Source organism: Medicago truncatula, chromosome 5, assembly GCF_003473485.1.
Source record: "Medicago truncatula cultivar Jemalong A17 chromosome 5, MtrunA17r5.0-ANR, whole genome shotgun sequence".
Classification (NCBI taxonomy): Eukaryota; Viridiplantae; Streptophyta; class Magnoliopsida; order Fabales; family Fabaceae; genus Medicago; species Medicago truncatula.
Genome location: NC_053046.1, coordinates 36,421,608 through 36,448,269, shown reverse-complemented (window position 1 = coordinate 36,448,269; position 26,662 = coordinate 36,421,608). Strand labels below are relative to the sequence as shown.

The window sequence follows — 26,662 nt, the reverse complement described above, 5'->3', positions numbered from 1 at the left end:
TGATAACATTTATGGCCCTTTGTGTGCACCACCAGTTGATCCACTTGAAACACTGGTGGTAATGACAATGTCTTTTATTGGACAAAAGATTGACATGGAGATACATAACATTAATTGTCAAGTCCCTCAACAACTTGATTACATTTTTGAACTCATGGTTCATAATGAGGTTCAACAAATCAAGGATTTGAAGGCCAAATAAGTCAATTTTGTCACCCACACCCCTCACAAGTCACAAGGATCAAGAGAACCAAGGTCTAACAAGTGTTGTTAATCAAAAATAGGTGATCGTTGTTTTGGTTAGACCTCAAAAATTTCAATTGATAACTATACATCAGGTACCTTCTATTTTTTATAATTCCCTGCTTGGTATTTTTGATGTACTAGTATCACCCCATGTGGGTTTGAAGACACCTAGGCTATTTGTTAGTTACACTTCTAAAAGGAAAGGTTTATAGAGTCTAGGTGCATCATTTGTATTTACACTTAAACCAAACACATGGAAGATTTTAAATCCGCCAAATAATATATTGAGCTTTTTTATGAAAATCGATCACTCTAAAAAATTTAGAATTGAAAATTCTTTAATTGAGTTTAATATGTGACCGGTGCAAATAGATAAAGCAAGAGAAGTACTCCTCTTGATTAATTCATGTATGAACTGAAGAAAAATAATCTTATTATGAAAGCGCGGTTGATTTCGACTGAACCAAAAGATATTAATAACTACAACAAGCAAAACAATTTGTAATTCATCATTCAAAATCAATATCAAGAAAAGTCAAAGTAGTCAATATTATAAGTATTAATACAACAACCAATGGAAGCCTATTTCCAACCTCAAATGTCATAAGAAAAGGGACAGTTGAGAAAAAATGATTGAAAGTTTCGTTTGCACCCCATAATAGTGACAACAAATAGAGATTATATTACAACCTTTAGAACGAAGATGTTCACATATAGGAACTTTGTTATGAATAAGTAAGTATTCAAAGCAAAAAATATTTAGAAGTACGAATGTAAGAAGTTCAAATCAATTTAGCTCAAGACAAATTATGAGCATTATTTATTCGCTGAGAGAGACATGAAGAAGATCCATTCCAAGGAAGAAATTATGCCACATGAAACATTTGAATAGGAAGCCACACAGTTTCTCCAACCAAAGTGGGAGTTTTCACCTTGAAGTCATATTAGGTTTGCCAATAATATTTTAACTTGCAATTAAAAGAGAAAAAAAATAGAATGAAATATTACTCACTATCATTCAATCATAAGTCATAACTATCTTATTTAAAAAAAATAAAACTATCAAAATATTAAAATCCTTAATTATAACTACTTTCAAGGGTCGTTCATGTGATTAATTATGATTTGCTCACAAATATAAAATTAGACTCAAATAATATAACTTGGAAAAAAAATCAACAATAACACTTTTTTTTAAAGGATCAACAATAACACATTGAAAATTCTATCACTGACCTTTCAAAAAGAAAATCCTATCATTGACGGTTTCATTACAAATATATGAGTAACTTTTTATTCGTTAATAATTTATGAAAAGTCTTCCAATCCGACTTGTATTTCCTGGATAAAGATTAATTATTTGTTTTTGAGACATGTTTATATTTTTTTATGATTAACTACTCCTCAGTTTTATTTTATATGTGATATTAGGATAAGGTAGAGATATGCTAACGTAATTGTTTCTCATGTTTTATCCATAAATATATTTTTCACAATTAAGCTTTCATAAAATTAAATTCTTTTCCTTTTTATATATTTTAATAAGATAAAGGTTATATGATTTTTTTTACAAATTGATTTTTTGTTGTTGAGCAAAGCATACAATGTGATTTAGTATTTAATAAAGATTAAAACTATGATTTGTAGAGAAGTTGCGACGTCCATAAGAAGAGGAAAAGAGGGGAGGGAAAATAGAGCGATCGAGAACGATTAAGACGGGTGATGTCGACGGTGTCGTAAATTCTTTTGGGTTATTTCTTTTTTTCTTGTTGTTTAAATATTTTACTATGGGTGGTTTTTTTTTTTAAGCAAAATAGAAATAAGATTAAAATAAACCACCAAAAGGGTAAAAAGCAAAACTCAAAACAGCAACAACCACGGACAATCCAGCGCACCCACGTATGGACGCGAAACCAAATTGCAAAAAAACATAGTTCTAGTGTTTCAAGCTTCTAAATAGGCGTTCTGTCAACACAGTCTGATTCAAGTTCCAGCAACTCCCTAAACAGCAAGTCATACACGCCCTTTCGGGCCGAACCAATCCAATCGTTGTCCAGATCGAGGGATGAACAAACGAAGGAACTCCAACACAGTCCACCGCAGAGCATGAAGCAACCGCAGCAGATATAGTTCTTAAGGTACGACGAACGACAACTACCGTCAACACGGAGCATCTACGCACCTAGCTCTTTCGAGCAACCTCAGGAGAACATAAGACTCGTTGAATCCAGATCATGGGATGCATCCAACAAATCCACGCACTGATGAAAAGAACAATAGAATCCACATCCTAAATCCAGTAAAACCAGATGAAAGATTTTCAAACAGAGTCACCGTATCCAGAACAAAACCACACCCAACCTCAACTTCCTAAAACAAAACGTAAATAAAAGAAACTAAAACAAAAGCAGCGGTGACCAAGGCAACCATCGTCGGAAAACGAAGCAAACGCCGACCGGAGCGCCGCCGAAAACAGTGCCGGACAACCTTGGAGAAAGCTATTCTGCGAAAAGGCAGAACAGACACAAAACATCCCCTAACCTCAATCCGGCGTGAAGGAAGCAATCTGATCTCTATAGCCTTCAGATATGAACTAAATCCGAAGAACCAAAGGAACAACAAACAACCACCAGCCAGAATCAGACAACACAACTCAAACCTGAAAACCGACGAACGGCGACGGAAGAGGAGAGAAACTTCGGAAGGAGGGTCGCTGGAGGAAAAAAGGGGAGAACAGTGATGCGGCCATGAAAGGCATCACACCACCACAGCAAGCATCTACATCGATGCGGTTGTTGTTTGGATGTGAAGGGGAGGAGAGGAGGGTGATGTAGGAAGACGATTGTTGTTTGTAGGTGAAAGACGGAGAAGAGAGAAGTTAGAACTTCTCTCTCTAAAAGTTACCAAACCTCATAAATTTTACATCCCCCACTATGGGTGGTTAATTTTTTCATTGTTAGTGTGATGAGTACAATTCTTGTTTTATGATTAGACCTTTTCACAATTGAATAAGTTTTATTGACTTCCTACCAAAGACAATCTTATCCGTAGGAGAGCACTTCATCACGAAGACATTTATTGCATAGGTGGTTGCGGTTGTCCGGAGACGACGACTCATCTTTTTTTCAGTTGCGACATCTTTGGCATTGTTTGGCATCGGGTTTACCAATGGCTCGGTGTCTCTTTCATTTCTCCAAATGCTGGTCATGACCATTTTCATCAATTTGGCCACATGGCGGGGTTACCGAGAGTCACACATTCTTTCTTCAAAGTTATCTAGCATGCTTGCGTTTGGACAGTTTGGAAGGAAAGAAACAACATAATTTTAAAAAACAAAGCATGGGATGTGACACAATTATTAGACAATGTAAAGTTTGTTTCTTTTTCTTGGCTAAAGGCTCATATGTTCACTTCAGCTTTCAGTTATAATGACTGGTGGCGGCACCCTTTAACTTGTATGAGTGTTATGGAGTAGTTTTTATTCATCTCTGTAGCTGTGTTTTTTTTTTTGGCAACAGATACTGGATTTGTATTCTTTTGAGGAATGATTCTCTTAACACACCTTGTGCGAGATAATTCGTTCTTGGTGATTATTAATTTCATTTTGGCTTCTTAAAAAAAATTATTTTCTATAAAAAATTTAACCCAAATGATAAAAAGAATTGGAGGGACATTAGATATTAAGGGGTGTGGATTTAAACTCATAATTCTTTATTTCTCTGCATTCAGTGTTATGAGTTTAGTCATTTGACTCTTTGAAAAAAAAAATTAAAATATGATCATTTTTCAAAGGTAACAAATATAAAAAATTGGAAAATAATTTTTCAAAAATCAAAAGTATAGTATGTTTATTTTTCTTAATGTTTGGAATTAATCATCATGTTGAAAAAAACACAAGAGGAATAAAATAATTATGTATGACTTACTCCCTCCGTTTTAAAATATAAGCAAATTTTACTTTTTAGGTTCATTCAATTAATGATGTATGTGGTTTTCAATTAATGATGTATGTGGTTATAAACCACATACATCATTAATTGAATGAACCTAAAAAGTAAAATTTGCTTATATTTTGAAACTGAGGGAGTAAAAAAAAAATAGAAAGGCACACGTCAATTTACGTACGGGTGGGTGACAAACAAGTTTATCAGCTGAGTTTTTTTTAATATTAACATGAATAAGCCAGAAAGATGATATAGATCACTCTGCTTTGATACGGGTGGACTATAAATAACAAGATAACTTATATTAATCATGACATGAGAGCAACATAAATTACTTAGATCCTACTTTTCAGGAATTTATTACTTATTTTGACCCTATCTTTTTGTCATTCACTGACTATTTAATGACTGTAATTACGTACAGAACTTCGACTCTTTTTTAAACAAAAATTATGTAAGAGCATCTTTTAAACCCATATAAATTTAATATAACCTCTTAAAAAATTAATATCATAAAGCGACTAAGAGCATCTTTTTTCGGATTTAAAATATGGATTTCAGAAATCAAGTTGTTTAGACTCTAGGATCAAGGAGCTCCTTCTAAGGACATATCCGAGGAATATTGAGTTCAATTTTCAGAGGGAACAACGTTTGACCAGTGTGCATGCTTCTACGCATGAGCCTGATTAGTTGCCCACCTTTGATGGTTCGGAAATCCGTGTGAGAGCCGGAAAAAAATATGGATAAGAGAAATGCTAGCAACACACATTTTAACATACACTTGTCAACACACTTTCTTTGATTGGTTGAAATTCATAGGGGTCACACATGATATGGTGGGATCCATGTGAATTTTAACCAATCAAAGAGAATGCACCCCTTTATCTTCTAGACGAACTCGAGTTGGCAAGCATCCACGACACATCCACCAAACCATATGGTTTACCATCGGTGGCACTTTTATGCACCAAATACCCGACCAAAAACTCGAACGCCGTAGATGAGAAGTATCGACTAACTCTTCGACACATAGCATGTACGCACCTCTAACATAATATAAACCATTTTTTTCTGGTTTCCAAACCATTCGATCATTAGGTATCCGATCAACCAACGGAGTATTAAGAACTACAAAAGTCATAACCTTCAAACATAGCTCGTAATATTTGTCACCCCTCTAACATTCCTCCCTCCTTCTCTTATTTCTCAATTTTCTTCTTCCATTCTATCAATTCTCTTTCCCCATCTCTCATATTTCATATTCATTTTCCCTCATCAAATAAATTCCATCTCGATTATTGAGTCATATAGAACAGAAACATGCAACAATTTAGGGGGTAGATATAGGAGATCTGGTTCAGATTATTGAGTCCTAGTAAGAATTATATTGATATAATTGTTAAGGCAATACAGGGATAAAATGAATTCTGAAATTGTAACCCAAATGCAAATTGAGAATAGATTTTGGATTCACCGTAAAATCTAAGATTCCTGGCTTTTGATAGAATCGAGTTTGGGAGATAAAATCGATTCTTAAAGAAATAGCCAAACATATTTGCAAGAGACAAGAATCACGTTTACTGACAAAAACGCGTGCTTGAGGTGCCGAAACACGTAACCAAACTTACACTAAGTCTTTATTGTGAATTATATTTGATATTTTAAAAATATTGAAATAAAAACATGATAAATGATTATATAATATCTCAATCACATTTAATTTATTTTTAAAACATCTAGTGTTCATAATTTAAAAAACAATATAAAATATCTCCACAATTCTCCTTCAAAACTCGTCATCCAAACATACTTTTAGTTTGTCACATTGTGGAGGTCTAACATCCATAATATTCATAATTTAAAAAATGATATAAAATAATCATTCCACACATAAATGATTTTTTAAATTTTAAACATGAAATTTATTATGGAATGGATAGATACCAAATATGTAGTTCCACTGGCGAATCGCAAAGTATGATCATCATACTAGGGGTCAGACTCACGGTGGAGTCATGGAGGTTGTAGCTATCATGTGCAGTGAGTTGTTAGCGCGAGCACAACACGAGGTAGCATTAGTTGGTGCAAGAAAGAAGATAAAGGTGATTTGGGATGGGCCTAGCCCTAGTGTTATGGTTGCGGATGCAAGCAGGTGGCATGTATAGAAAGTTGTTGCTGGTGAGAGCAATATTGTAGTTAATGTTAAAAGGAATTTTGAGTTGAGAGTTTGAGTTTAAAGAGAAGTGTGCAATGTAAAAATTAGTAAGTGGGAGTGGTTTTGGTGTCTTTGGTCAGTTTAGGGTATGCAAGGTATAAAAAGTCAATTGTATTTGGCGCCTTCTGACGTGAGCAAGCCTTATAGGTCTCTCACGGTGAAACTTGCAAATGTACCGTTTATATTAGGTGAAGCCGGTTTTTACCAATTTTTTATTAATAACATTTAATATATTTTTCCATTTTTGTATCTTCAATAAATACAAAACAAATTAAGGTGATTTAATATAAAATAGTCAAACAGTAAATCTGAAAGCCAAACATTTAACATTTGTTCCTTAAAAAAAAAAACATTTGTGAAGGAGTGATCTAAGATAAAAGAAAAGAATCCAGTCGATACTCAGGAGGCTTATTCTGAGCTGAAGATTAAAGATCAGTAAGATATTTTTTGGCATCTAATCATGTTTTTTTTTTTCAAAAACTTCATCTGTATTAGTTTTTCGGATTGTATGCAGGATCTAGATTCCATCTTTTTTTTTTTTTTTTCTAAATCCATTTTGGTTAGCATATCTCATGTTTTGTTTAAAGACTTCATATTTATTAGTTTTTCGGATTGGATGCTGATCTTCCTTAATGTTTTTTTTTGTTCTTTTTTTCTTAATCCATTTTGGTTTAAACAAAAATGGTTGTTTTGTTGATTATAGTGGAGGTATTATTAGTTTGATGAAAATGACAATCGATCTGCCCCTATTCATGTTGTAGTACTACTATGTTTGAAATTCAGAGACATGGTTTGCCTTTGTGTTGGTATAATTATGCAACATATTAATGCTGGTTGGGTTTTTGTACGGTACATGTTTAGGTTTTATTCAAGTTGTCATAACCCTGATTGATATAAAATGTTGGTACTCAGATACATGGATGGAAGATCACAAGCTTCGAATCCTCTGTTTGAGCAAGGAGGTGGTACTCTTTGTGGAATGTTGCCGACGTACAGAAAATAGAGTGAGGCCGACATAGCTGAAATTGATCGTAATCGAGAAGCAGGGATACGACCTTACCAAATGTATGGGTCTTTGGCAAATGCTTCCGGGAATTTTCATAAGGTAGGATTTGTTAAAAAGGTTTTGTACAACTAGGTTGCGAGGCAACGCAAATCATTGTTTTCTGATGCTTCTGGTGCAGTTAACTATCTTCGAGATCTTTGCACAAACGATCCTCTTATGTTTGTGAAAAGTTGTATTGATGATGATAGGAGCCTTGAGCGTCTGTTCTGGTGTGACGGTGAAAGTCGTATGAATTATGAGATATTTGGAGATGTTTTGGCCTTCGATGCAACTTATCGGAAGAACAAGTACAATTGTCCGTTTGTTGTGTTCTCAGGTGTTAATCACCATAATCAGACCATTGTTTTTGCGACTGGTATAGTAACGCGGGAGACCGAAGACACATTTGTATGGTTGTTGGAACAATTTTTGAGTGCAATGAACGGTAAACCTCCTTTGTCAGTTATAACAGATGGAGACCTTGCAATGAAAAATGCCATTAAAAAGGTTTTTCCTGCAGCGCACCACAGGTTGTGTGCTTGGCATCTGTTAAGGAATGCTTGCACCAACATTGGGATTCCTGATTTTATGTCTTATCTGAAAAAATGCATGCTGACTGACATTGAGATTAACAAATTTGAAGATCTGTGGTCTGAGATGGTTCAAAAGTTTGGGTTAGAAAACAACAATTGGATCAATGAGATGTACGAAAAGAAGAAGATGTGGGCCCCCGCTTACATCATATTCTTCTTATGAATCCTTTCCGAAATCGCTTTGTTGCATTTGCATTCTCAATGCCATTGTATGTAATTAATAAAGGACTTAATAAAACCAAAAATGTATTTTGATAAAGGACTTAATAAAGTTTATTTTTCTGAAAGCAAAATTGAAGCAGGTTTAACACACATATTTGATCTCCCATTGACATTACCAATGTTTTTTTTTTTTTTTTTGTCAAGTAGTCTAGTGGCTAAAACTCACACAATTAAATTGTGGAGAAGTGGAGTGTCAGGGTTCGAACCCCGACCCCTGCATATAATATGCAATATCTCTACCAACTGAACTAAGCTCACGGAGATTGACATTACCAATGTTACTATTGTTTTTTATTTAAAATTTTAAAAAAAGGTTCATTATTACCTTAATAAACAAAAATGTTCATAATTGCGATATACAAAATCAAAAAACCTTCTTCTTAGGATTTTTCTTAAAAATAAAAAACTAACTTAGTTCATTTATTGATGACAATACATTTACGTTTCAATTTTAAGCTTTAATAAAAAAATATTACTCATTATATAAAAATACATCAATAGACAATTCTATGTATGTATCTTATTTTTAATAGGTTAATGATCTCGTTAACAAGTGGATTTTTTTTCTTCTAATCCGATATTATCAACCCATTTGGTTTTAACCTATCTTATTTTTTAAATTAATCTCCTCCTATTTGGTTTTACTCATTCACGTTCCTAAGTGCGTTAACTCCCGCATAAAATGTCAAACGTATGGGTATTTGCAGTGCGGTTTGGTTCGATTTTGAGGCTAAAATTCATCCGAACCGTAAGCTGAAAAAGTATGCGGTTTGATTTGGTTCGGTTGACTTTAAAAATAAAATCCGAACCAAACCAAACCAAATCAAACAAATGCATTTTGGATTGGATCGGTTGTTGTGTTTTGCTTATACGATATTTTTGTTTTGTTTTCAACATTAAAATAAAATTAAAAAGATAAAACACAAAACAATGTTTTAAATTTCATCAAACATTACGATTTTATTTTCATCCAACAATGTACCTAACTACGTACACCAAATTTAAACATGGACAAAAAGTAATTAAATTTTGTAAAAATTACAAAAGACTAAATTTTTTATCATTCTTTAAGAGTTCAAGTACCACAAAAATAACCTTCATCTAAGGACTTTTCTTTAAAATAATAAAGGGTTAAATATATTTTTGGTCCCTATAAATATGTCAACTTTAAGTTTTAGTCCCTCTAAAATTTTCCTTCAACTTTTAGTCACTATAAAGTTTTCAATCTTCACTTTTGGTCCCTCTTTTAAAGTAAACTCATATGTAGAATTCATATTATTTAATAAAATTTTTCAGAAAAATTCAAAATATTATAAGAATGACTCCAAAAAAAATTAAGAATTTTTTAACAAAACATGAATTTAATATGAATTTTTATATTGTTTATGGTTAAAAATTCATATTTAATTTGTGTTTTGTTAAACAAATCTAATTTTTTTAGGAATTGTTTTTAGAATATTTAACACATTTCTGCACAATTTCATTAAAAAATACAAAAATTAAATTAAAAATAGGGACCAAAAGTAGTGATTGAAAACTTTATAGGGACTAAAAGTTGAAGGAAAATTTTAGAGGCACTAAAACGAAAAGTTAACATATTTATAGGGACCAAAAATATATTTAACCCAATAATAAATTACCTTAGAAGTTAGTAACCTTCGATTTATTTACATTTCAATTTTAAGCTTTATACAAACGGACTTTTGTAAAAAAATAAAAAATAAATTACTACTAATCTCTTAATATCAAGTTTAATTTTTTTTTCTTTCTAAATTTCATCAATAGACGCTTATATGTTTCTATCTTTTAAAATGTGTCTTACTTTTAAAATTGATCTTCGTTGATTTTTTGTCCTCATTCACGTGCCTACGTGCGATTTTCTTAAAAATGTATTATCAATAGACAAATCTATGTTTTTATCTTTTTTTAGTAGATTATTCCTGAACATATCAAATGGAAAAGCTTTAAATTCGATAATCTGATAATATCATTTACGTGTCTACTTGTGCTAACTCCCGCTTAAAATACCAAACATCACTTAACTCACAAATATCACTTTTCAACTTTTAAGCAAATTTGGGAGGTGATGGTAGCATACTTCTAATGTTTTTTCTCGACTGCCGAATAGGCCCACTAACTTTGAACAAACAAACAAGTCCATTGCCTTACCCATAAAACAAGCCCATCTTAATGCTTGATCTGTCACTTTTTTGTCTTTATCTGCAACACGTGCCAACCCACTAATTTTGCAAATGATTTATCAGAATTTATGACCTGTTACTTTTAATAGAATTTTTAATGCCTAATAAACACTGTTGCAAAAGTTTCCAGTAAAACATCTTGAAGGCAGCATTTAATAATAATATATCTAATGGACACCAATCAGTTTGCACTGTGAGAGACCTATGTTGATCGCTCACGCTAGCCCGAGCCTTGTATTTGGTCTAAGTTTTGATCAAACATGTATAACTTTTTGGTTTCTTTTACTTACTCATTCAAGATTGAGTACCTAGGAGAGCAATGTTATTTGACCTCAAATTCGTCAACCCCACTCCCATTTTTCCTTGAACTAGATTTTTTGTTTTTGGTTAATACTTGAACTAGAAATTTTCTTTATCCCATGTAACCTAATTATTCTATAATAAATTGCCCTCTCAAAACTTTCATGTAAGTTATTTTATTACAACATCTATAGAATTTTAATGGTTTGGTCTAGTGGTAAAAGACAAGTCTTGAATTAGAGAGGTTCCGGGTGTGAGTTCCACTAGTATCTTTGAAGTTGGATAAATGTAAATATTTTTGTAAATACTCTTTGAGCTTAAAATTATTCTCTGTCTTGGACTAGACAGGCCACGATCTACTCATCCTAAATTTTTGTTAAAAGAACATCTATAAATAGTTAAAAAAAATTATTGAGTTAATCATTTTTCACATAAATGAAATTAAAAATGTTTATTTTTTTCTCTCAAATCTAATAGTGTGAAAATTTATAAATCATTAAAACAAAGACATAAACTAACAAGAAAAATAAACTGCTACTATTAAAGTGAGTCATTATAATGAAGAGAAGATGAAATGTTAGTCAGATACATCTAAAAAACTATAAATATATTTTAGCTTCTAACCATAAATATATTTGATCGTTTAGCAAAATGTTCTTTGAAGTTTAATTGACATTTTACCTTTCTATCCATAAAGATAATATATGACTATTCGAAATTTTCCCTAAAAAAAAAAATGACTATTCGAAATTTATTCTTTTTAGTCTAATTAGCTTCTCCCTAAAGATAATAGATTGTTAAATAAAATTCAATCTTTTTTATCATAATTGACATCTTAGCTTCAATTCATAAAAATAACGAATGATTAATCAAAATTCAAATTGTTTGCTTGTCTCATTGGCATTTTAGCTTCCATCCATTAAAAAGAATGAATGATTGAGCAAAATTCATTATTTTTAACTTTAGTGATATTTTAAATTAGGCTTAATTATATAAATGGTTCCTTAAATAATTATAAAATTTCAATTTGATCCTTTTATTAATTTTCGTTCTAAATTGGCCCTTTAAATTACCTCCGTCCATCAATTAAATCCATTCTGTTAAATCTTGTGAAAAAAAAATTAACATTCATCTCTCCTTCTAAGAATAACTGTGAGCAATCCGTCAAAAAGAAAATATATGAACAAGAGAAGAGCAAGAATAAAAACCAAATTGAATTTTTTTTGTGCGTGAGAGAGAATAGAAAGAAATCTAAAAAAAGAATAATGATGTTGGTGGGTTGTTGTGGTTTTGATGAATTTGGTTTGCCTTTGATTTTCTCAGTGTTGATTCTTTTATTGGGATCATGGGTGACGGTTCCTTGATTGACTTCAAATTCCCACCACTTAATTGCTTACTGATGTTGTTGGTGAAGCTTGATTTCCGGTAGATTTTGATGGCGACGAGAAATTGTTACAATTTTTTGATTTAAATTTGTGTTAATTTTGGATGACGAAGAAGATATTTTTTTGATATTTTTTGGTGAAGCTTTTATTTGTTGATGTTGGAGGAAGCTTGGTAAATATTTAATTTGTTATTTGGTGTTTGAATTTATGGGTTTAAATTTGTTAATTTTAGGTTTTTTTGTTTTGTTGGGTTTTGATGATAAATTTTTCTAGGTTTATTAATGAAGATGATGAATGTTGCTGGATTTGATGATGAACATGATGAAGGAGAGATGAATGTTAACTTTTTTTCACATGGTTTTAACAGAATGAATTTAGTTGATGGACGGAAGTAATTTAAAAGATCAAATTGAGGGCGAAAATTAATAAAGGGACTAAATTGAAATTTCATAATTACTTAAGAGACCATTTATATAATTAAACCTTTAAATTATTATAGCTGTAAAGAAAATGAATTATTAATCCTTTTTTTGGCCGATGTGTTTATGACATTTCATAGTCTTTTTATACCAACTCTAAAGGCTTGGTCTAGTGGTAAAATGATACGTCTTGAATTCGAGAGAATCTGGATTCGAGCCCCGCTAGTGTCTTTGAAGGGAGGTAAATGTTTCCCTGCCTTGGACTGAGGCACCATCCCCTCACTCTAAAATTTCTGTAACAAAAAAAAAGAATCTTTTTATACCGATATTTTTCCAACATTTTTATGTTGTTGGTATTTTTCTATATAGTAAACACATTCTAACCAGGGGAGTTAAATATAAAAGTTAGCTATACTATCCTGTTAGAATGCTAGTTAGTGGTTCTTCAGATTGACCATATAAGTCAAAGGTATCCTGCATATAATTCATATTCTTTTATTTTTAGACCATTTAGGTCTGTTTGGTAAACCAAAAAAAAGAGCTTTTAGCTCTTAGCTTATAGCTTATAAGCTCGTTTCATAAAAAAAAGCTCTGTTTGGTAACACTTTTTGACCATGAGCTTATAGCTTATTTCACGAGCTTATAAGCTATTTTTCAGAAGCTATTCCAAGTAGCGTTTGAGCTTATAGCTTATAACTTCTCATTTTTTGTCTCATTTTTACCCTTATCAATATAACAAAAATTCATATCTACCCTTTGTAATAAATAACTACGTTGAAGAAAAACATAACACTTTTAATCCCAGGTTTCACTTTAACTAAATATATATGCTCACGCTTTTATTTATTTTTACAAAATATATGCTCATGTTTACAAAAATAAAAACTACATTTTTTCTTAAAAAAATATATGTTACGTTTGCCTTAATAAATCATATTACGTTATGTTTAATTTTGTTTTTAAGTCTAAAAACAAAATTTTGTTTGATTTTGGGTTAATACGTTTAATTTTGTTTTTAAGTCTAAAAACAAAATTTTGTTTGATTTTGGATCAATTACGTTTAATTTTGTTTTAGTGGGTAACAATTAATTTTTTTTAAAGGTTTTGTTTAATTTTTTTATAAGGTCTAAAAATTGAAATAAAATCAATTTTAAATAAAACATTAGCCAATTTATGAATTTAAAAATAACATATGAAAGACATATTAGATTAATATATTTAAACTATGAAATTTTAAATATTTTAAATATCAATTGATACAAATTTTATAATGAATTAAAAATACCCTTTTATGTCATTTTACGTTTATAAGCTAGTTGAACCGCTAATTTTACCAAACACTTCAGTTAGCTTATCAGCTATCAGCTAGCTTATCAGCTAAAAGCTATCAGCTAGCTTATCAGCTAAAAGCTATCAGCTAACTTATCAGCTATCCGCTATTTTTACCAAACAGAGCCTTAGGGTCTGTTTGGAAAATCCCAAAAAAGAGCTTTTAGCTTTTAGCTTATAAGCTCGTTTGACAAAAAAAACTCTGTTTGGTAACACTTTTTCACCATGAGCTTATAGCTTATTTCACGAGCTTATAAGCTATTTTTCAGAAGCTATTCCAAGTAGCGTTTGAGCTTATAGCTTATAGCTTCTCACTTTTTCTTCCAATTTTACCCTTATTATTTCATTTAAATTGTATTTTTATCCATTATAATTTTTATAATAGCTACGCAATAAAGACTACTATCCCTTTATTCCAATTTTTGTATATATATCAGTTGGCCTTTTTTTTTTTTTTGATAAAATATATACCTTCGTTTTTTTTTTAGGAAACAAAATACTATTATTCTATTAGTGTTACTTTTTTTTTTTTTGAGGTAAGTGTTATTTTCTTTATTTTCTGTTATTAGTATTACTCTATTAGTGCTAACTTTTTTTTTTGTTTTTGAGGTAAATGTTATTTTCTTTATAAAGTGGAAACACTTAAATGATAATAAATATAAGATAAAATTTTAGTGAATAAAATTTAATTTAATTTATAATACATAGGATATATTAAATTAATAAATTTAAAGTATTTTTTTAAAGAAAAATTAGTTCACAAAATTACAAATACTTAAATTAATGATATAATTTTTATTATGAATTAAGAATAACCTTTATGTCATTTTACATTTATCAGCTAGTTGAACCGCTATTTTTACCAAACACTTCAGTTAGTTTATCAGCTAAAAGCTATCAGCTAACTTATCAGCTATCCGCTATTTTTACCAAACAGAGCCTTAGCGGTTCTATTTTAATTTCTTTATTTTTCGATATTTTATTGATTATTTCTAATCATATTTTAAAAAAAGAAATAGTAACAAACAATTCATAAGTCCTAACTCACCTATAAAAAAATGTCAAAAGTTGTTATATGAAACATCGTGGTTAGAGTTAGAGACCTAACTCATCCCTTTATGTACATGATTTTCAATGTATATTATCATTTCTTCGATTAAAAAGAAGTTAATAAAGAAAGAGGGAAATGACATCTACATATATGTGTGTTTATAATTTCCAACATCAAAAGTATAGGAGAATAAACATAACTCTCATTCTCACACCATAACAATCTCTTTCTCACTCTCTATCTCCACCATCCTCTAAATGAAAAATAACGCAAACAAAAACAACTATAAATACAATATCTATAGTTTATATTTGAGTGAAGACTCGTTTTATTCTTTGAAAAATATTTGAAGTCCAGTTTAGTTCCATAGGAAAATAAGAATATATTTTAACATAATCCTTGAAAAATTAAACCGATACAGCCTAATCTCTTCCTTCTTTTACACAGTAATTGGTTGATGAAGGCAAGGTAAGGAAATAAAATATAGTTCCCTTATACAGATATATAGTATAGTAACAGAACCATGTATGTACTTGCAAATTCATAAGCAACTTTTGCTTACTTCCAAAGAAATTCTGTGAAATATTGGAGGCGAATTAGGGCATTTTATAAGTTATCGCATGACATAGGATAGTGTGGCTTGATTTATGAAGGAAAAAAAAACCTGTGGCCCTAATTGCATAGACGGTTTCATTTGACTAATTTATATATGACTAATAATTGACGTAGTATAATTTAACATTTAGTGTTTTATGACAAAAATATAACATTTGGTGTTGGGTCACTAGTTGTTCAAGAACGATATATTATAATCTGGAGAAAAATAACCGCCCAGTTTGGCACTTTGCATAGTTTTTATTTATTTATTTACTACCGAAAATAATCATTCAGCTAGATCATTTGTTTCTCCTCTGAAAAAACTTCATTTGTTCACCTCGTAAAGTTTTATACCCACACAACTAATCAAATATGTGGTATGCTTCCTCAAATTGAAAGAGACCACATAGCCGTTTTTCGAGAATATATCATCATTATTCAGTATTATACATATTACATATGCATGAAGAAGAGCCACAATTTCTCATATATAAACAATTTCTTACACTTATTCATTCAAATGAAACAAATAAAATACGAATATTGACCATCTAAAAACAACTCTTATCTTTTCTTTTACTTTGGTGTCTAATCATCAAATTTCAATCAATAAAAAATGTTAGGAACATACTCTTTAATAGTCATTTTTTTAGCGAGAGAAACTCAAGATTTCATCGTTTATGTGAAATATATTTCTTAAGTGTGAACCCACACGACTTCCACCTAGTTAGAGAGTGAATGTTAGAGATTGTGTGAACAAGAAGTTGATATGATGGAAAAGGATTATCTCCTGTTGATTTCGGCCAAACCACTAGACTATATGTGCTAATAGTACCGTACTGCTATAAGAAAAATGATATTTGCACAACCATTTTACGATAATTTCTTGACAACTCTCTCTTTCATACTCATACTATGTTTTTATTCTTCCTCTTCCTTTTTCTCTCCCTTGTTTTTGACCAATAGAAAGAGAGGAAAAAGAAGTTGTTATAATAGTTGTAAAAAATAGTTGTTCAAATATCAGTACTCATGCCATAATTACTTCTTTAACAAGGGTTTTTAAAGTAGTTGTTAGCGTTAATAACATGTTTAAATCTCAAAGGCATCATTTTACTATGGAAAACAGTAATTTGTCAAACTATCAGAGTGGAACTGTAATCACCACACTTAAACGGAAAGCATGATGCGAATTACCAATTTGTGATCTGAGCTGCTTAGCTATTTTTGTAAATGTTTCTAGTTTAAGTTTTCAAATCAAATAACAGAAAAGACATAAAGGATATATGAGGGGGGCCTGCCACCCAAAATCTTCCTGGAGTGTTCCTCTCTAACCTATTGCTTTCTGCCAGAGTAGAATGATGATGAAATATTGCAAAAGATACCAAAAATTTTGGCTCACAATTAATTGATTAAAATTATAAAGAACCATTTGATTTTATTAATCAATGTTATCTAGACAAGTCATCTAGACTAATCAAGATACTAAACAAATGTGCATTAGGTATAATACGATTAGTATAATAATGCACCAAGAATATTTAAATTGTTTCATGTGCTTTTGGGATAACAACTTATTTATCTATTGCCCAAAGATAAAGCTTTTATAATCCAACTGCGAAAACGAAAGCTGCTATTGTTTGTATGCAGTGATGGTATCTCAATTGTATTTAATTAAGCTTTTTTTAAGGGTGTATTTTTTTTGGTAGATCTACGAAATGACAAAGTCATTATAAACTCACACACACAAGTGAAGGTATCGGGGTCCGAACCCCAATCATGACATTCGATCTAACAATTTCGTCATTTTACCAGTTAAGCTAGTACTTCAAGATTTTTAAGGCTGTTTTAATTAGACTTAATCATTGTCTCATCCATGATGATAAAAACAAAACAAAAATACCAAAAGGCTACTATCCTCGTGATGAGAAAAATATGAATAATTCTATTTTTTTTCTCTCTTTCAGGAAATGAACAATTCTACTTGATAATTAGCAAATACTATTATTTGAGATTAGTTAATTTTTGACAGCCTTGTGCCAACCATGTTTTTTACGTACAAATTTACAAAATATATTTTATATATTATGAATTGGAGAATTACATATAAACGAACAATAAGTTGCAACATTAATCATTTTTAAATTACAACATCAATCTGCTTATAAAGCTTACAAACAACATTCATAATTCTCCAAAAAAAAAAAACATTCAGAAAACCACATCTATATCATTGCTCAGATTATTAATGTAAATCATCAGCCAAATTATGGAATCGTATTTTTTTCTTCAAAAATTATGGGATTGTTTTCTCTCTTCAAGTTTTTTTTATAAAATTATTTGTTTGGACTGGAGTCAATTTTTCCTAAACAATTCGCCCTTGTAAAAGTTGATTAACCACTTAAAAAAATTGTCTTTTGTAGATATCATTAACTATTAGTTTCAATAAATTGTAATTCAAGCAAGGTATTTTAAATTTACAAGTGATTTTTGGTGTTATTAACATGAAAATCATGATCATAATAATATATAAATCTACTTTGATTCATCCCATTTATAAACAAACAAAACCAAGTGATCGCTTTCGTCACATCACAGTAATGGTAGCCGCCTACAATAAGAAAAAAAAAAGGATTATTGTGTGCTCATTTATAATTCACGAAATCGACTGTTAAATGCAATGCATAATTACACAACAATTTCTAGCAACACGTGTCAATTCAGAGACGTAAGCCACTTTGACAATGTCCACCGCCCAACATAATTAACTCCCTTGAAATACACGTGGAAATTGGACCAGAATTTATGTATTTGTTTCATACATAAATATTAGAAGGAAAATCATTTTCATCACTTATTACTTCCTTCATTTGGGTTAATATCATTTTCATCAAACATTTTGAAATATTAGAAGGAAAACTATTTCTCTTGGAACAGCAAAGTAATCCCCGTTCCAGTACTGCGCGGAACATGGTGGGTCTTACCATAAGTGGTTAGAATCCCGCCAGCTAGGACAAACCCTTCACAACTGGTCCCTCCTATCAACAAAATCATTAAAAAAACACATCGTAGGACCCACACACTTCCATTAACTCAAATCAATTCCTCTTATAAATCCGCTTCTTATCTCTTCACTCACACAACAAACAAAACACAAGTACACAATCCAAAACCCCAAACCTAAGAACAAAAATGGAAGCTAAAGAACAGGATGTGTCTCTAGGAGCCAACAAATTCCCAGAAAGACAACCACTTGGGATAGCAGCTCAAAGCCAAGATGACCCTAAGGACTATCAAGAGCCACCACCAGCACCTTTGTTTGAGCCATCTGAACTCACTTCATGGTCTTTCTACAGAGCTGGGATAGCTGAGTTCGTTGCTACTTTCCTTTTTCTTTATATCACTGTTTTGACTGTTATGGGTGTTGTTAGAGCTGATTCTAAGTGTAAGACTGTGGGTATTCAAGGAATTGCTTGGGCTTTTGGTGGCATGATCTTTGCTCTTGTTTACTGTACTGCTGGAATCTCAGGTATAGAATATAATATTTTCTGTTTTTAGTACTTATAATATTTTTAAGGTTAGTTTATTCATAAATTTTGTTCAATTTTTATTTCTATTTTTCTGTTATAGGTCTAAATTAGTTGTTCCTATGGACCAGTTTGAATGAAATTTAAGAAAGTGTAATTTTATAGAGATTAAAATCATATTTAACTTTAATATATTAGCAGTTTTTTGTGTAGTTAAGATAAGCTCACCTAAAGTTAAATTAAAAGAATAACATAAACTATGTGCTAGTGACACTGACAAGTAACAACTACCATGATAAGGACATATTCATAATAATTTTGATAAAATATTACAACAAAAATAAATAATTTGATAAAACAAAAGTAATTAAATGTATCTATCTAATGTTAGTTTGGTTTTGATCTAAAATTATGTACTCTGTGTGATGCAGGTGGTCACATAAATCCAGCAGTCACATTTGGGCTATTTTTGGCAAGGAAATTGTCATTGACAAGAGCATTGTTCTACATGGTGATGCAATGTTTGGGTGCTATTTGTGGTGCTGGTGTTGTGAAAGGTTTTGAAGGAAAGACAAGATTTGGAGATCTGAAAGGTGGTGCCAACTTTGTTGCTCCTGGTTACACCAAAGGTGATGGTCTTGGTGCTGAAATTGTTGGCACTTTCATTCTTGTTTACACCGTCTTCTCAGCCACCGATGCTAAACGTAGCGCTAGAGACTCTCATGTTCCCGTAAGTTTTTTTTACGTTGTCAATCAATCATAACCGTCGAATTATTATAAACATTTGACTTTAATCATATACACTTAATAACTATATAGAAATTAAAATCATAACTTATTATTATTTGTGTGACTTATTTTATGAGTAGATTTTGGCACCATTGCCAATTGGGTTCGCTGTGTTCTTGGTTCACTTGGCCACTATCCCAATTACTGGAACTGGTATTAACCCTGCTCGTAGTCTTGGTGCTGCTATTATCTTCAACAAGGACCTTGGTTGGGATGATCACGTAAGTTGAAAAATTGTTTTTGTAAAATTATATATTTGTTTTTCTGAATTTTCTATCTCATTTGTCTTGTGTGTTCATTAATTATTATTATTCTTGCAGTGGATCTTCTGGGTGGGACCATTTATTGGAGCAGCTCTTGCAGCACTCTACCACGTGGTTGTAATCAGAGCCATTCCCTTCAAGTCTAAGTAATCGAATCAAACGGTTCGTGATCAATCAAGACATGTTTGTGGGCTTCATTTCATCATCATCCTTTTCTTTTTCCTTGTTTTCTTCAAAATTTCAAGTGTTGTATTTTGTAATTTGTATGTAAATGTGTAATGTTATTATGATTATTAGGTGTAGCATGTGTGTGTGTTGAGTAATGGCCTAATTTTCCTATGGTTTTGAGTTGGAAATAATGGGGTCCAGCTCATGTGTGATGTACGGGTGTGAATGTGTATTTTGCCAAATCTAAAATAACACTCTAGTCATCATTTCTGAATTTTTTGTCCCTTAACACTATCATGATTCATTTGTCCACTACCCTAGAGTATACGCCAAGTTTGGGTTTCTTTATTTATGCATGCGTTCGTTATCATTTGTAAGGTAATTGAATTGAAATTCGAAATCTAGGGATGGACCGTGAGAAAAAGGGAGTTGGGTGAGGGTGTGGGGGCGTTTTTATTACCTAACAAAAGGGACCATTCTCTTCATCAATAAAGGATTTCGTGTTGTAGAATTTAAAATTGATTTTTTATCATAGCCCCAAGAAAAAACTTATCCTATAATTTGGTTTTGTTCTTGGATCAAATTTTGTTGGGTCATGATTTGAGTCGGGATAATCACACTTGTCTCACACTTGCCTAAGAGCACATGTACGTGTGAATTAGACACAAAGCCTTAACCTTTATTGTGTTGTAGCCTCTGTTGTCAAAGCGGAAACACGGCGCGACGCGGCCATCCCAAAAATTGATGCGGCGCGGTATGCAGGTGCGACGTGGGCGATATTTCATGACGCGGACACTAATATATTTAATACTAAAATAATATAATGTTGAAAAAGAAATACTAAAACAACTTAAGTATTACTCAATTCATAATTTGAAATAAAACATGTCTTAGGCAAAACATAAGAACATACTTGCAAGAAATACTAATAAAATTCAAGGTAGTAAACACTTTAAGCCTCTAAAGCTTAAAGTAACAAAAGTACTAAACATGAAATAAAACTTCGAATTCAATAATCATGAAAATCTTCATCATCACTTCCACTTCCACCATCATTCCATCGAGGTGAAGAAAAAAACCTGATAGAGGTGAAGAGATGAAAAAGATTTCACAAAAAACGAAAAAGAAAAAAAAAAGAAAAAAAGAAAGAAAGAAATATGGAAGAACAAACCTGATAGAGGTGAAGAGATGAACAGATGAGATATGGAATGATGGATAAGGTGAAAGATCTGAGCAGCTGAGAGATGAAGAGATGAAGTGAAGTGTTGTTTTGCTATGTACGATGACTTATTTCTCTCTTGCTACAACCTCCGTTGTCAATAGCGATCAAACGCGGCGCGATCGCGGCTGAAAACAGCCTAGCGCGTCAGAACGCGATCGAGTCGCGCATTAAGCAAAAGCGGAACAAAACCGGGTTTCGCAGCCGCTTTACATGGAGCGGTAGCTGGTCAAGTCGCCCGCTTTTCCGGGTCGAAACGAAATTACGGAATTATCCCTCACTTATGTAACGTTAGAAGGGTTAATTTTGTCATTTAACTTTTCAGCAGGAGATATATTCTTTCTCAAATTGGAACAATTATCACTGTTATTTTTCACATTCTATTGTTGGTGTTTTCATTTTCGAACTTCATTTCATCCATGAACACCATTTTATCCCGAACTCCATTTCTTTCACGAATTTCCTTTCTCTCATACCCAATTCAGTTAGCGAAATTGGTCGACGTATGGATTAATCATACCGTAAAATCATGGAGGCGCTTAGAAGAATGCATGACATGGTGGCTCAATTTTTATGATGTTAAATTCTATCGAAAGTGAATGGACCACAATTAAAATTTTATATCATAAAATAATAATATTAATAAAAAAAAGTATTTAAAGCTAATTATCATTGACATTTGAAGGTTATCAAGTAAGGAAAATTGATTTCTTTAACAGTAGAAGTTTTTTCCAAAAAAAATGGTGACTTAAAAGCTATTTGTTATTTTAAAAATATTTATTTACATTAAAACACGTTAAAATGTCACACATGTTTAATTCGTAAGGGTTTAATTCGTGAGGAAGTGAAATATAATTCAAGCATCTAATAAGGGAAAGATGTATAATATTTTCTATTTATTTAATTTTTAAGGGAGGGGGTTGTATAGTATAACTTAAGAGAGGAGGGAAGTGTATTTCAAACTTCTCTTAGAGGAAGAAAGTGTAATTTACTCTAAAAAATTTTTAGCAATTATTTATAAAAAAATAAAATCATTTATTTGGTATACACGCATAATATATAAATGAGATATGGATTAAATTTTGTGATCACTTTGTAGTTGACACACACACATATACGTATATATGATATGTATTTTCACATTATATGTATGACTCAAAAAGTCATATTTAGTATATGAAGAACGAGGAGATATGTATTATTTGAAATATATATCGGTTATTCCTACGTGTTGTTGTTTGTGATTGAAATGCATGACTAAAATAATCATATCTGATACATAAAGAATGAGGGAGATATAATTTCTTTGCAAAATATATTGATAATTTGTGCCTGTAGTTGGTGATGTTTGTGATTGAGATGCATGGTATGAAGGTTAGAAAAACACAAGAAGGGGGGGTTGAATTGTGTTTTCTTTTTCTGTCTAAAAATTCTTCTTCTGATAAAACTTCAGAAGCAGTTTGATTGCTCCTGATGAAGTGATCAGAGTCAGATTGCAGCGGAAAAGAACAGAGCAGAGAAAAGAAAGACAAAGACACAAGCAGTTATCCTGGTTCCTTCCACAACACGGAAGTAGTCCAGTCCCCCTTGCACTTCCAAGGAGATTTCACTATAATCACAAGATTACAACTGCTCAATACTTTCAAAGTATGAGACTTCACAAAACAATGCTCAAGCACACACGCAAGAGTCTTCCAATGCTCAAGCACTAAGCAAGAGACTTCTAATGCTCAAGCACGCAGGCAAGAGACTTCTAATCAAACAAAAATACAGAGAATTGAGTTTGAATTGAACACTTGATATACAATCAGTGGTGTTCACAATACAATACAGAAAAGACTCTAGACTTTGAATTTCTAAGATGTATCAAATCAGTGCAGAAATTCAGTGTGCTTTGTAGTATCAAATTGACAGAGTTTTGGCGCTTTTGAACTTATGTATATCTCTTTTTTATCTTCAAGTCTTCACTCCTTTATATAGAGGCGTGAAAGAGACGTTGAGATAATCAGCACGTCTAAAGAGTCGTTTGAAATCCTTTGATTATCCACCAGTGATCCTTTGCCTGATTTGGGTGTAGTCCTTTGAAGGATAAACTTCAAATTCATTCCCATCTTGAGTTGTACAAATTCTGCAGGCATGGCTGTTGTTTTGTCTTGTAGCGTAGACAGAAAACAGAGTAGTGGAGGTAGTGGTTGTACACTTGTACTTTGTCAACTCTATTAATGAGAGACAAGTGCTCAGTGCTTTCCATATATCCGTTGATACCTCCCTTTCAGTTCTTCGTTCTTCTTTGATAAGACTGAATTGAGAATCAGCAACTTTGAATCTTCAGTTTGATTAAAGGATCAAATGTAGCTTCTGGTGAAAATATTGCTTCTGATGAAAACTTTTGCTTCTGATGACTTTCTGCTTCTGATGACTTTCTGCTTCTGATGACGTCATCTCTTCAGGAGCAGTTTAGCTTCAGGAGCAGTTTTCTTCAGATGCTCAGAATTTCTTTTTCTTTCCATTGTTCTTCCAAGACCTATTGAAATAACTTGAGTAGCCTTTGGTCCTGTACACTTGAACAATTATTAGTAATAACCAATTGACAATTTTTAATACCTTGTTATCATCAAAACTTAATAAGGTTCATTGTGAAACACATTTTGTTCCAACAATCTCCCCCTTTTTGATGATGACAAACAATAGTATTTAAAATGTTCAATTGTTGTTGATCTAATTAATAAGTTGACTACTGGGACAGAGGTTTGTAAGCTCCCCCTGAGTCTAATAGATCTTTAAGGTGAGGTTTGTAAGCTCCCCCTAAGTTCTATTCTTATTAATTAAATTTCAATAAAATACTCATAAAAAATCAAATCAGAGGTATTTAAAAGAAATGTAGAAGTTGTTATAGTAGGGCTCAGTGCCTTAAAAATACTATACATTTACTCCCCCTTTTGTCATCAACAAAAAGAATAGAAACAAAAGAAAGAGTATCAGAGCAAAACAAAATAAAAACATAATAAGTATCAGAGCAAGAAGTATCAGAGCATATGACATTAAAATCAATAAATATCATTAGAGTTAAAAAATAGAACATAATATTTATAAATGAAGGTTAAGGTACAAAGATAAGACTACACAGAACAAAAGTAAAAACAAGCTAGAGTTGGGTGTGCAACTAAGGTTGGGCTTGCTTATACAGCTGTTCTAAGAGATACTTGATCTGTTCATCTTTCTTCTTAAGTAGCTCATCCTTTTCCCTCATTCTTCTTACATGCCCAGCATGAATCCTTGCAGCTCTTGTGATATACTCTTCTTCAGGATAGAAAGGAGTGATGTCCAGAAGAGGTACATAATTCAGCTCTTTGTCCTTAGCTGCTTCATGCATATCATCCAAAAGCTTCTTCAGCATTGCAGAGTGAGATGACACACATTTGGTTCTGAGTTGATCCAGCAACTCATCAAAGCTCTTCTGAAGATCCATCCACTGATCATAATAGTGAATAGGAGGTGCAGGAACTGTTCTGCGAAGAATCAGTGCCTGAATCTCATCACTAAGTCTGATCAGCTGTTCCTCTATATACTCAGACTCTAGGATATGGTCAGGGATGGGTGAAGGTTCAGTTTGAGTTGTATTTGATGTGGTTGGTTGGTCAGAGGTTAAGTCTATTATTGTGGGTGAGTTTGGTTGTTGTTGGTCTGTTGTTTGATGGTCAGAGGGTATTGTTTGATGGTCAGGAGCTGTTTGGTCAGAAGCAACTTGTTCAGAGGCAGTTTGCTCCTGAACAGTTTGCTCAGGGATGGTTTGGGTTTCTGTTTGGGTTTCCAAAACAGTCTTTTCAGGAACTGTCTTAGAGGCTTTAGTGGGTGTTGGTTGCATTTCACCACCTAGATGTTTTTCTAAGTTGTGAAGGGTTGAGGATTCTTGGTGTTGGGGGGTTTCTGAAGTAGTTGCATCTGAAGCTACTTCAGAGGCTTTTTGTGTGGTTGAGTTATGTGGTGAGTTTGTTGTAGGTTCTGGGTTTGGTTGAGGTTGTTGTACACTAACAGGTTCAGGATTATCTGGATAGAGAGGATGAGTAGGAGGCAAATTGAATTTCTCACAAAGTTTAATTCTATTCTTAGAAAATTCTATTTGAGTTTGCTCCCAGTCAAGTGTTCCTAAATCTGTTAGTTTGGTAGGTTTGGTTTTTAGAAGCTTGTCTATGTGTTGGCTAAGGGGTTTGTCATCTGATTCTGTTGATGATGAAGAGGGTGAAGAGGGTAGAGATGGAATCTGAGTATTAGTTGGAGCATTAGATGGATTACCTGAAGACTGAGCTTCTGGATGAACTGCTTCTGGAGCTTCTGAAGTTGGTTCTGATGAAGTTGCTCCTGAAGCTTGCTTATTCTTCAAGGCTTGAGAAAGCAGAGTTGCTCCATACTTAACAGTTTCTAACTCTGATGATAAAGCAGCAATGTCAGGAGTAGGCACATACCCTGCAGCCTTGAGACGTTCATCCCTTTCTTTCTCAAACAACATCTTCATCCTTTTCTTCTCGGCTATCTTGGATGCAGCAACCTCCCTAGTATACTGCTTCATTTCTTCAGTCATTTCGAAGCTGGGCATGACTATGGGCTCAGAAGTTGCAGTCCTTTTTGCTTTCTTAGGGCTTGAGTCTTCATCCCAGTTCTCTTCCAGTTCTTCCATCATTTGTTCCCTTCTTCCTTCAGCTGTCTTCAGATTTCTTGTTAAATTAGACCTCTTCCTTTTGATGGTCTGAAGAGCAGCTTCTCTTTTCCTTTTGGGACTTGGAGGCTTTTCAGAAGCAGCTTGTTCAGAAGCAGGCTGTTCTGCTGTTTCTTGAGTGCTCCTTGTCCTTTTCTTGATAAGAGGGACATCATCCAAATCCTCCACTTCTTCCTGAATGGTGGACATAGCAGTTTTTTCTTTCATAGCTTTCTGATGCTTCTGAGCACCCTTCTCAGTAGCATCATCAGCTAGATACTCTTCCTTGGTGATCTGCTTCTTCTTGGACTTTCTGCTTTTGGCCACAGGCAGAGCACCACCATACATTTCATCAGGGACATCCTTTAAGCTGATTTTCTTGTTGTAGGTTGTGTAGAAGTCCAAAATGTATGCCCTTTGAACATCCAGAGGATCCTTCTTGCATATGTGTATCTCATT

General features: G+C 32.5%; 1 protein-coding gene across 1 annotated transcript; it reads left to right on the top strand.

The window, feature by feature from the left end:
• Positions 1-18,434: 18,434 nt before the first annotated feature.
• On the top strand, positions 18,435-20,565 carry LOC11415805 (probable aquaporin PIP-type 7a). The gene is made up of 4 exons (XM_003616538.3): positions 18,435-19,073; positions 19,503-19,801; positions 19,941-20,081; positions 20,181-20,565. Exons 1-4 carry the CDS (start codon positions 18,737-18,739, stop codon positions 20,271-20,273), a joined length of 870 nt encoding a protein of 289 aa, XP_003616586.1. The 5' UTR covers positions 18,435-18,736; the 3' UTR covers positions 20,274-20,565.
• Positions 20,566-26,662: the final 6,097 nt, after the last annotated feature.

Excerpts from the sequence above, each read along its gene's own strand:
- LOC11415805 (XM_003616538.3), top strand. The coding sequence starts at position 18,737 with ATGGAAGCTAAAGAACAGGATGTGTCTCTAGGAGCCAACAAATTCCCA. Across the intron at positions 19,802-19,940 it reads CTAGAGACTCTCATGTTCCC|ATTTTGGCACCATTGCCAAT; the intron begins GTAAGTTTTTTT and ends TTTTATGAGTAG. Across the intron at positions 20,082-20,180 it reads ACCTTGGTTGGGATGATCAC|TGGATCTTCTGGGTGGGACC; the intron begins GTAAGTTGAAAA and ends TTATTCTTGCAG.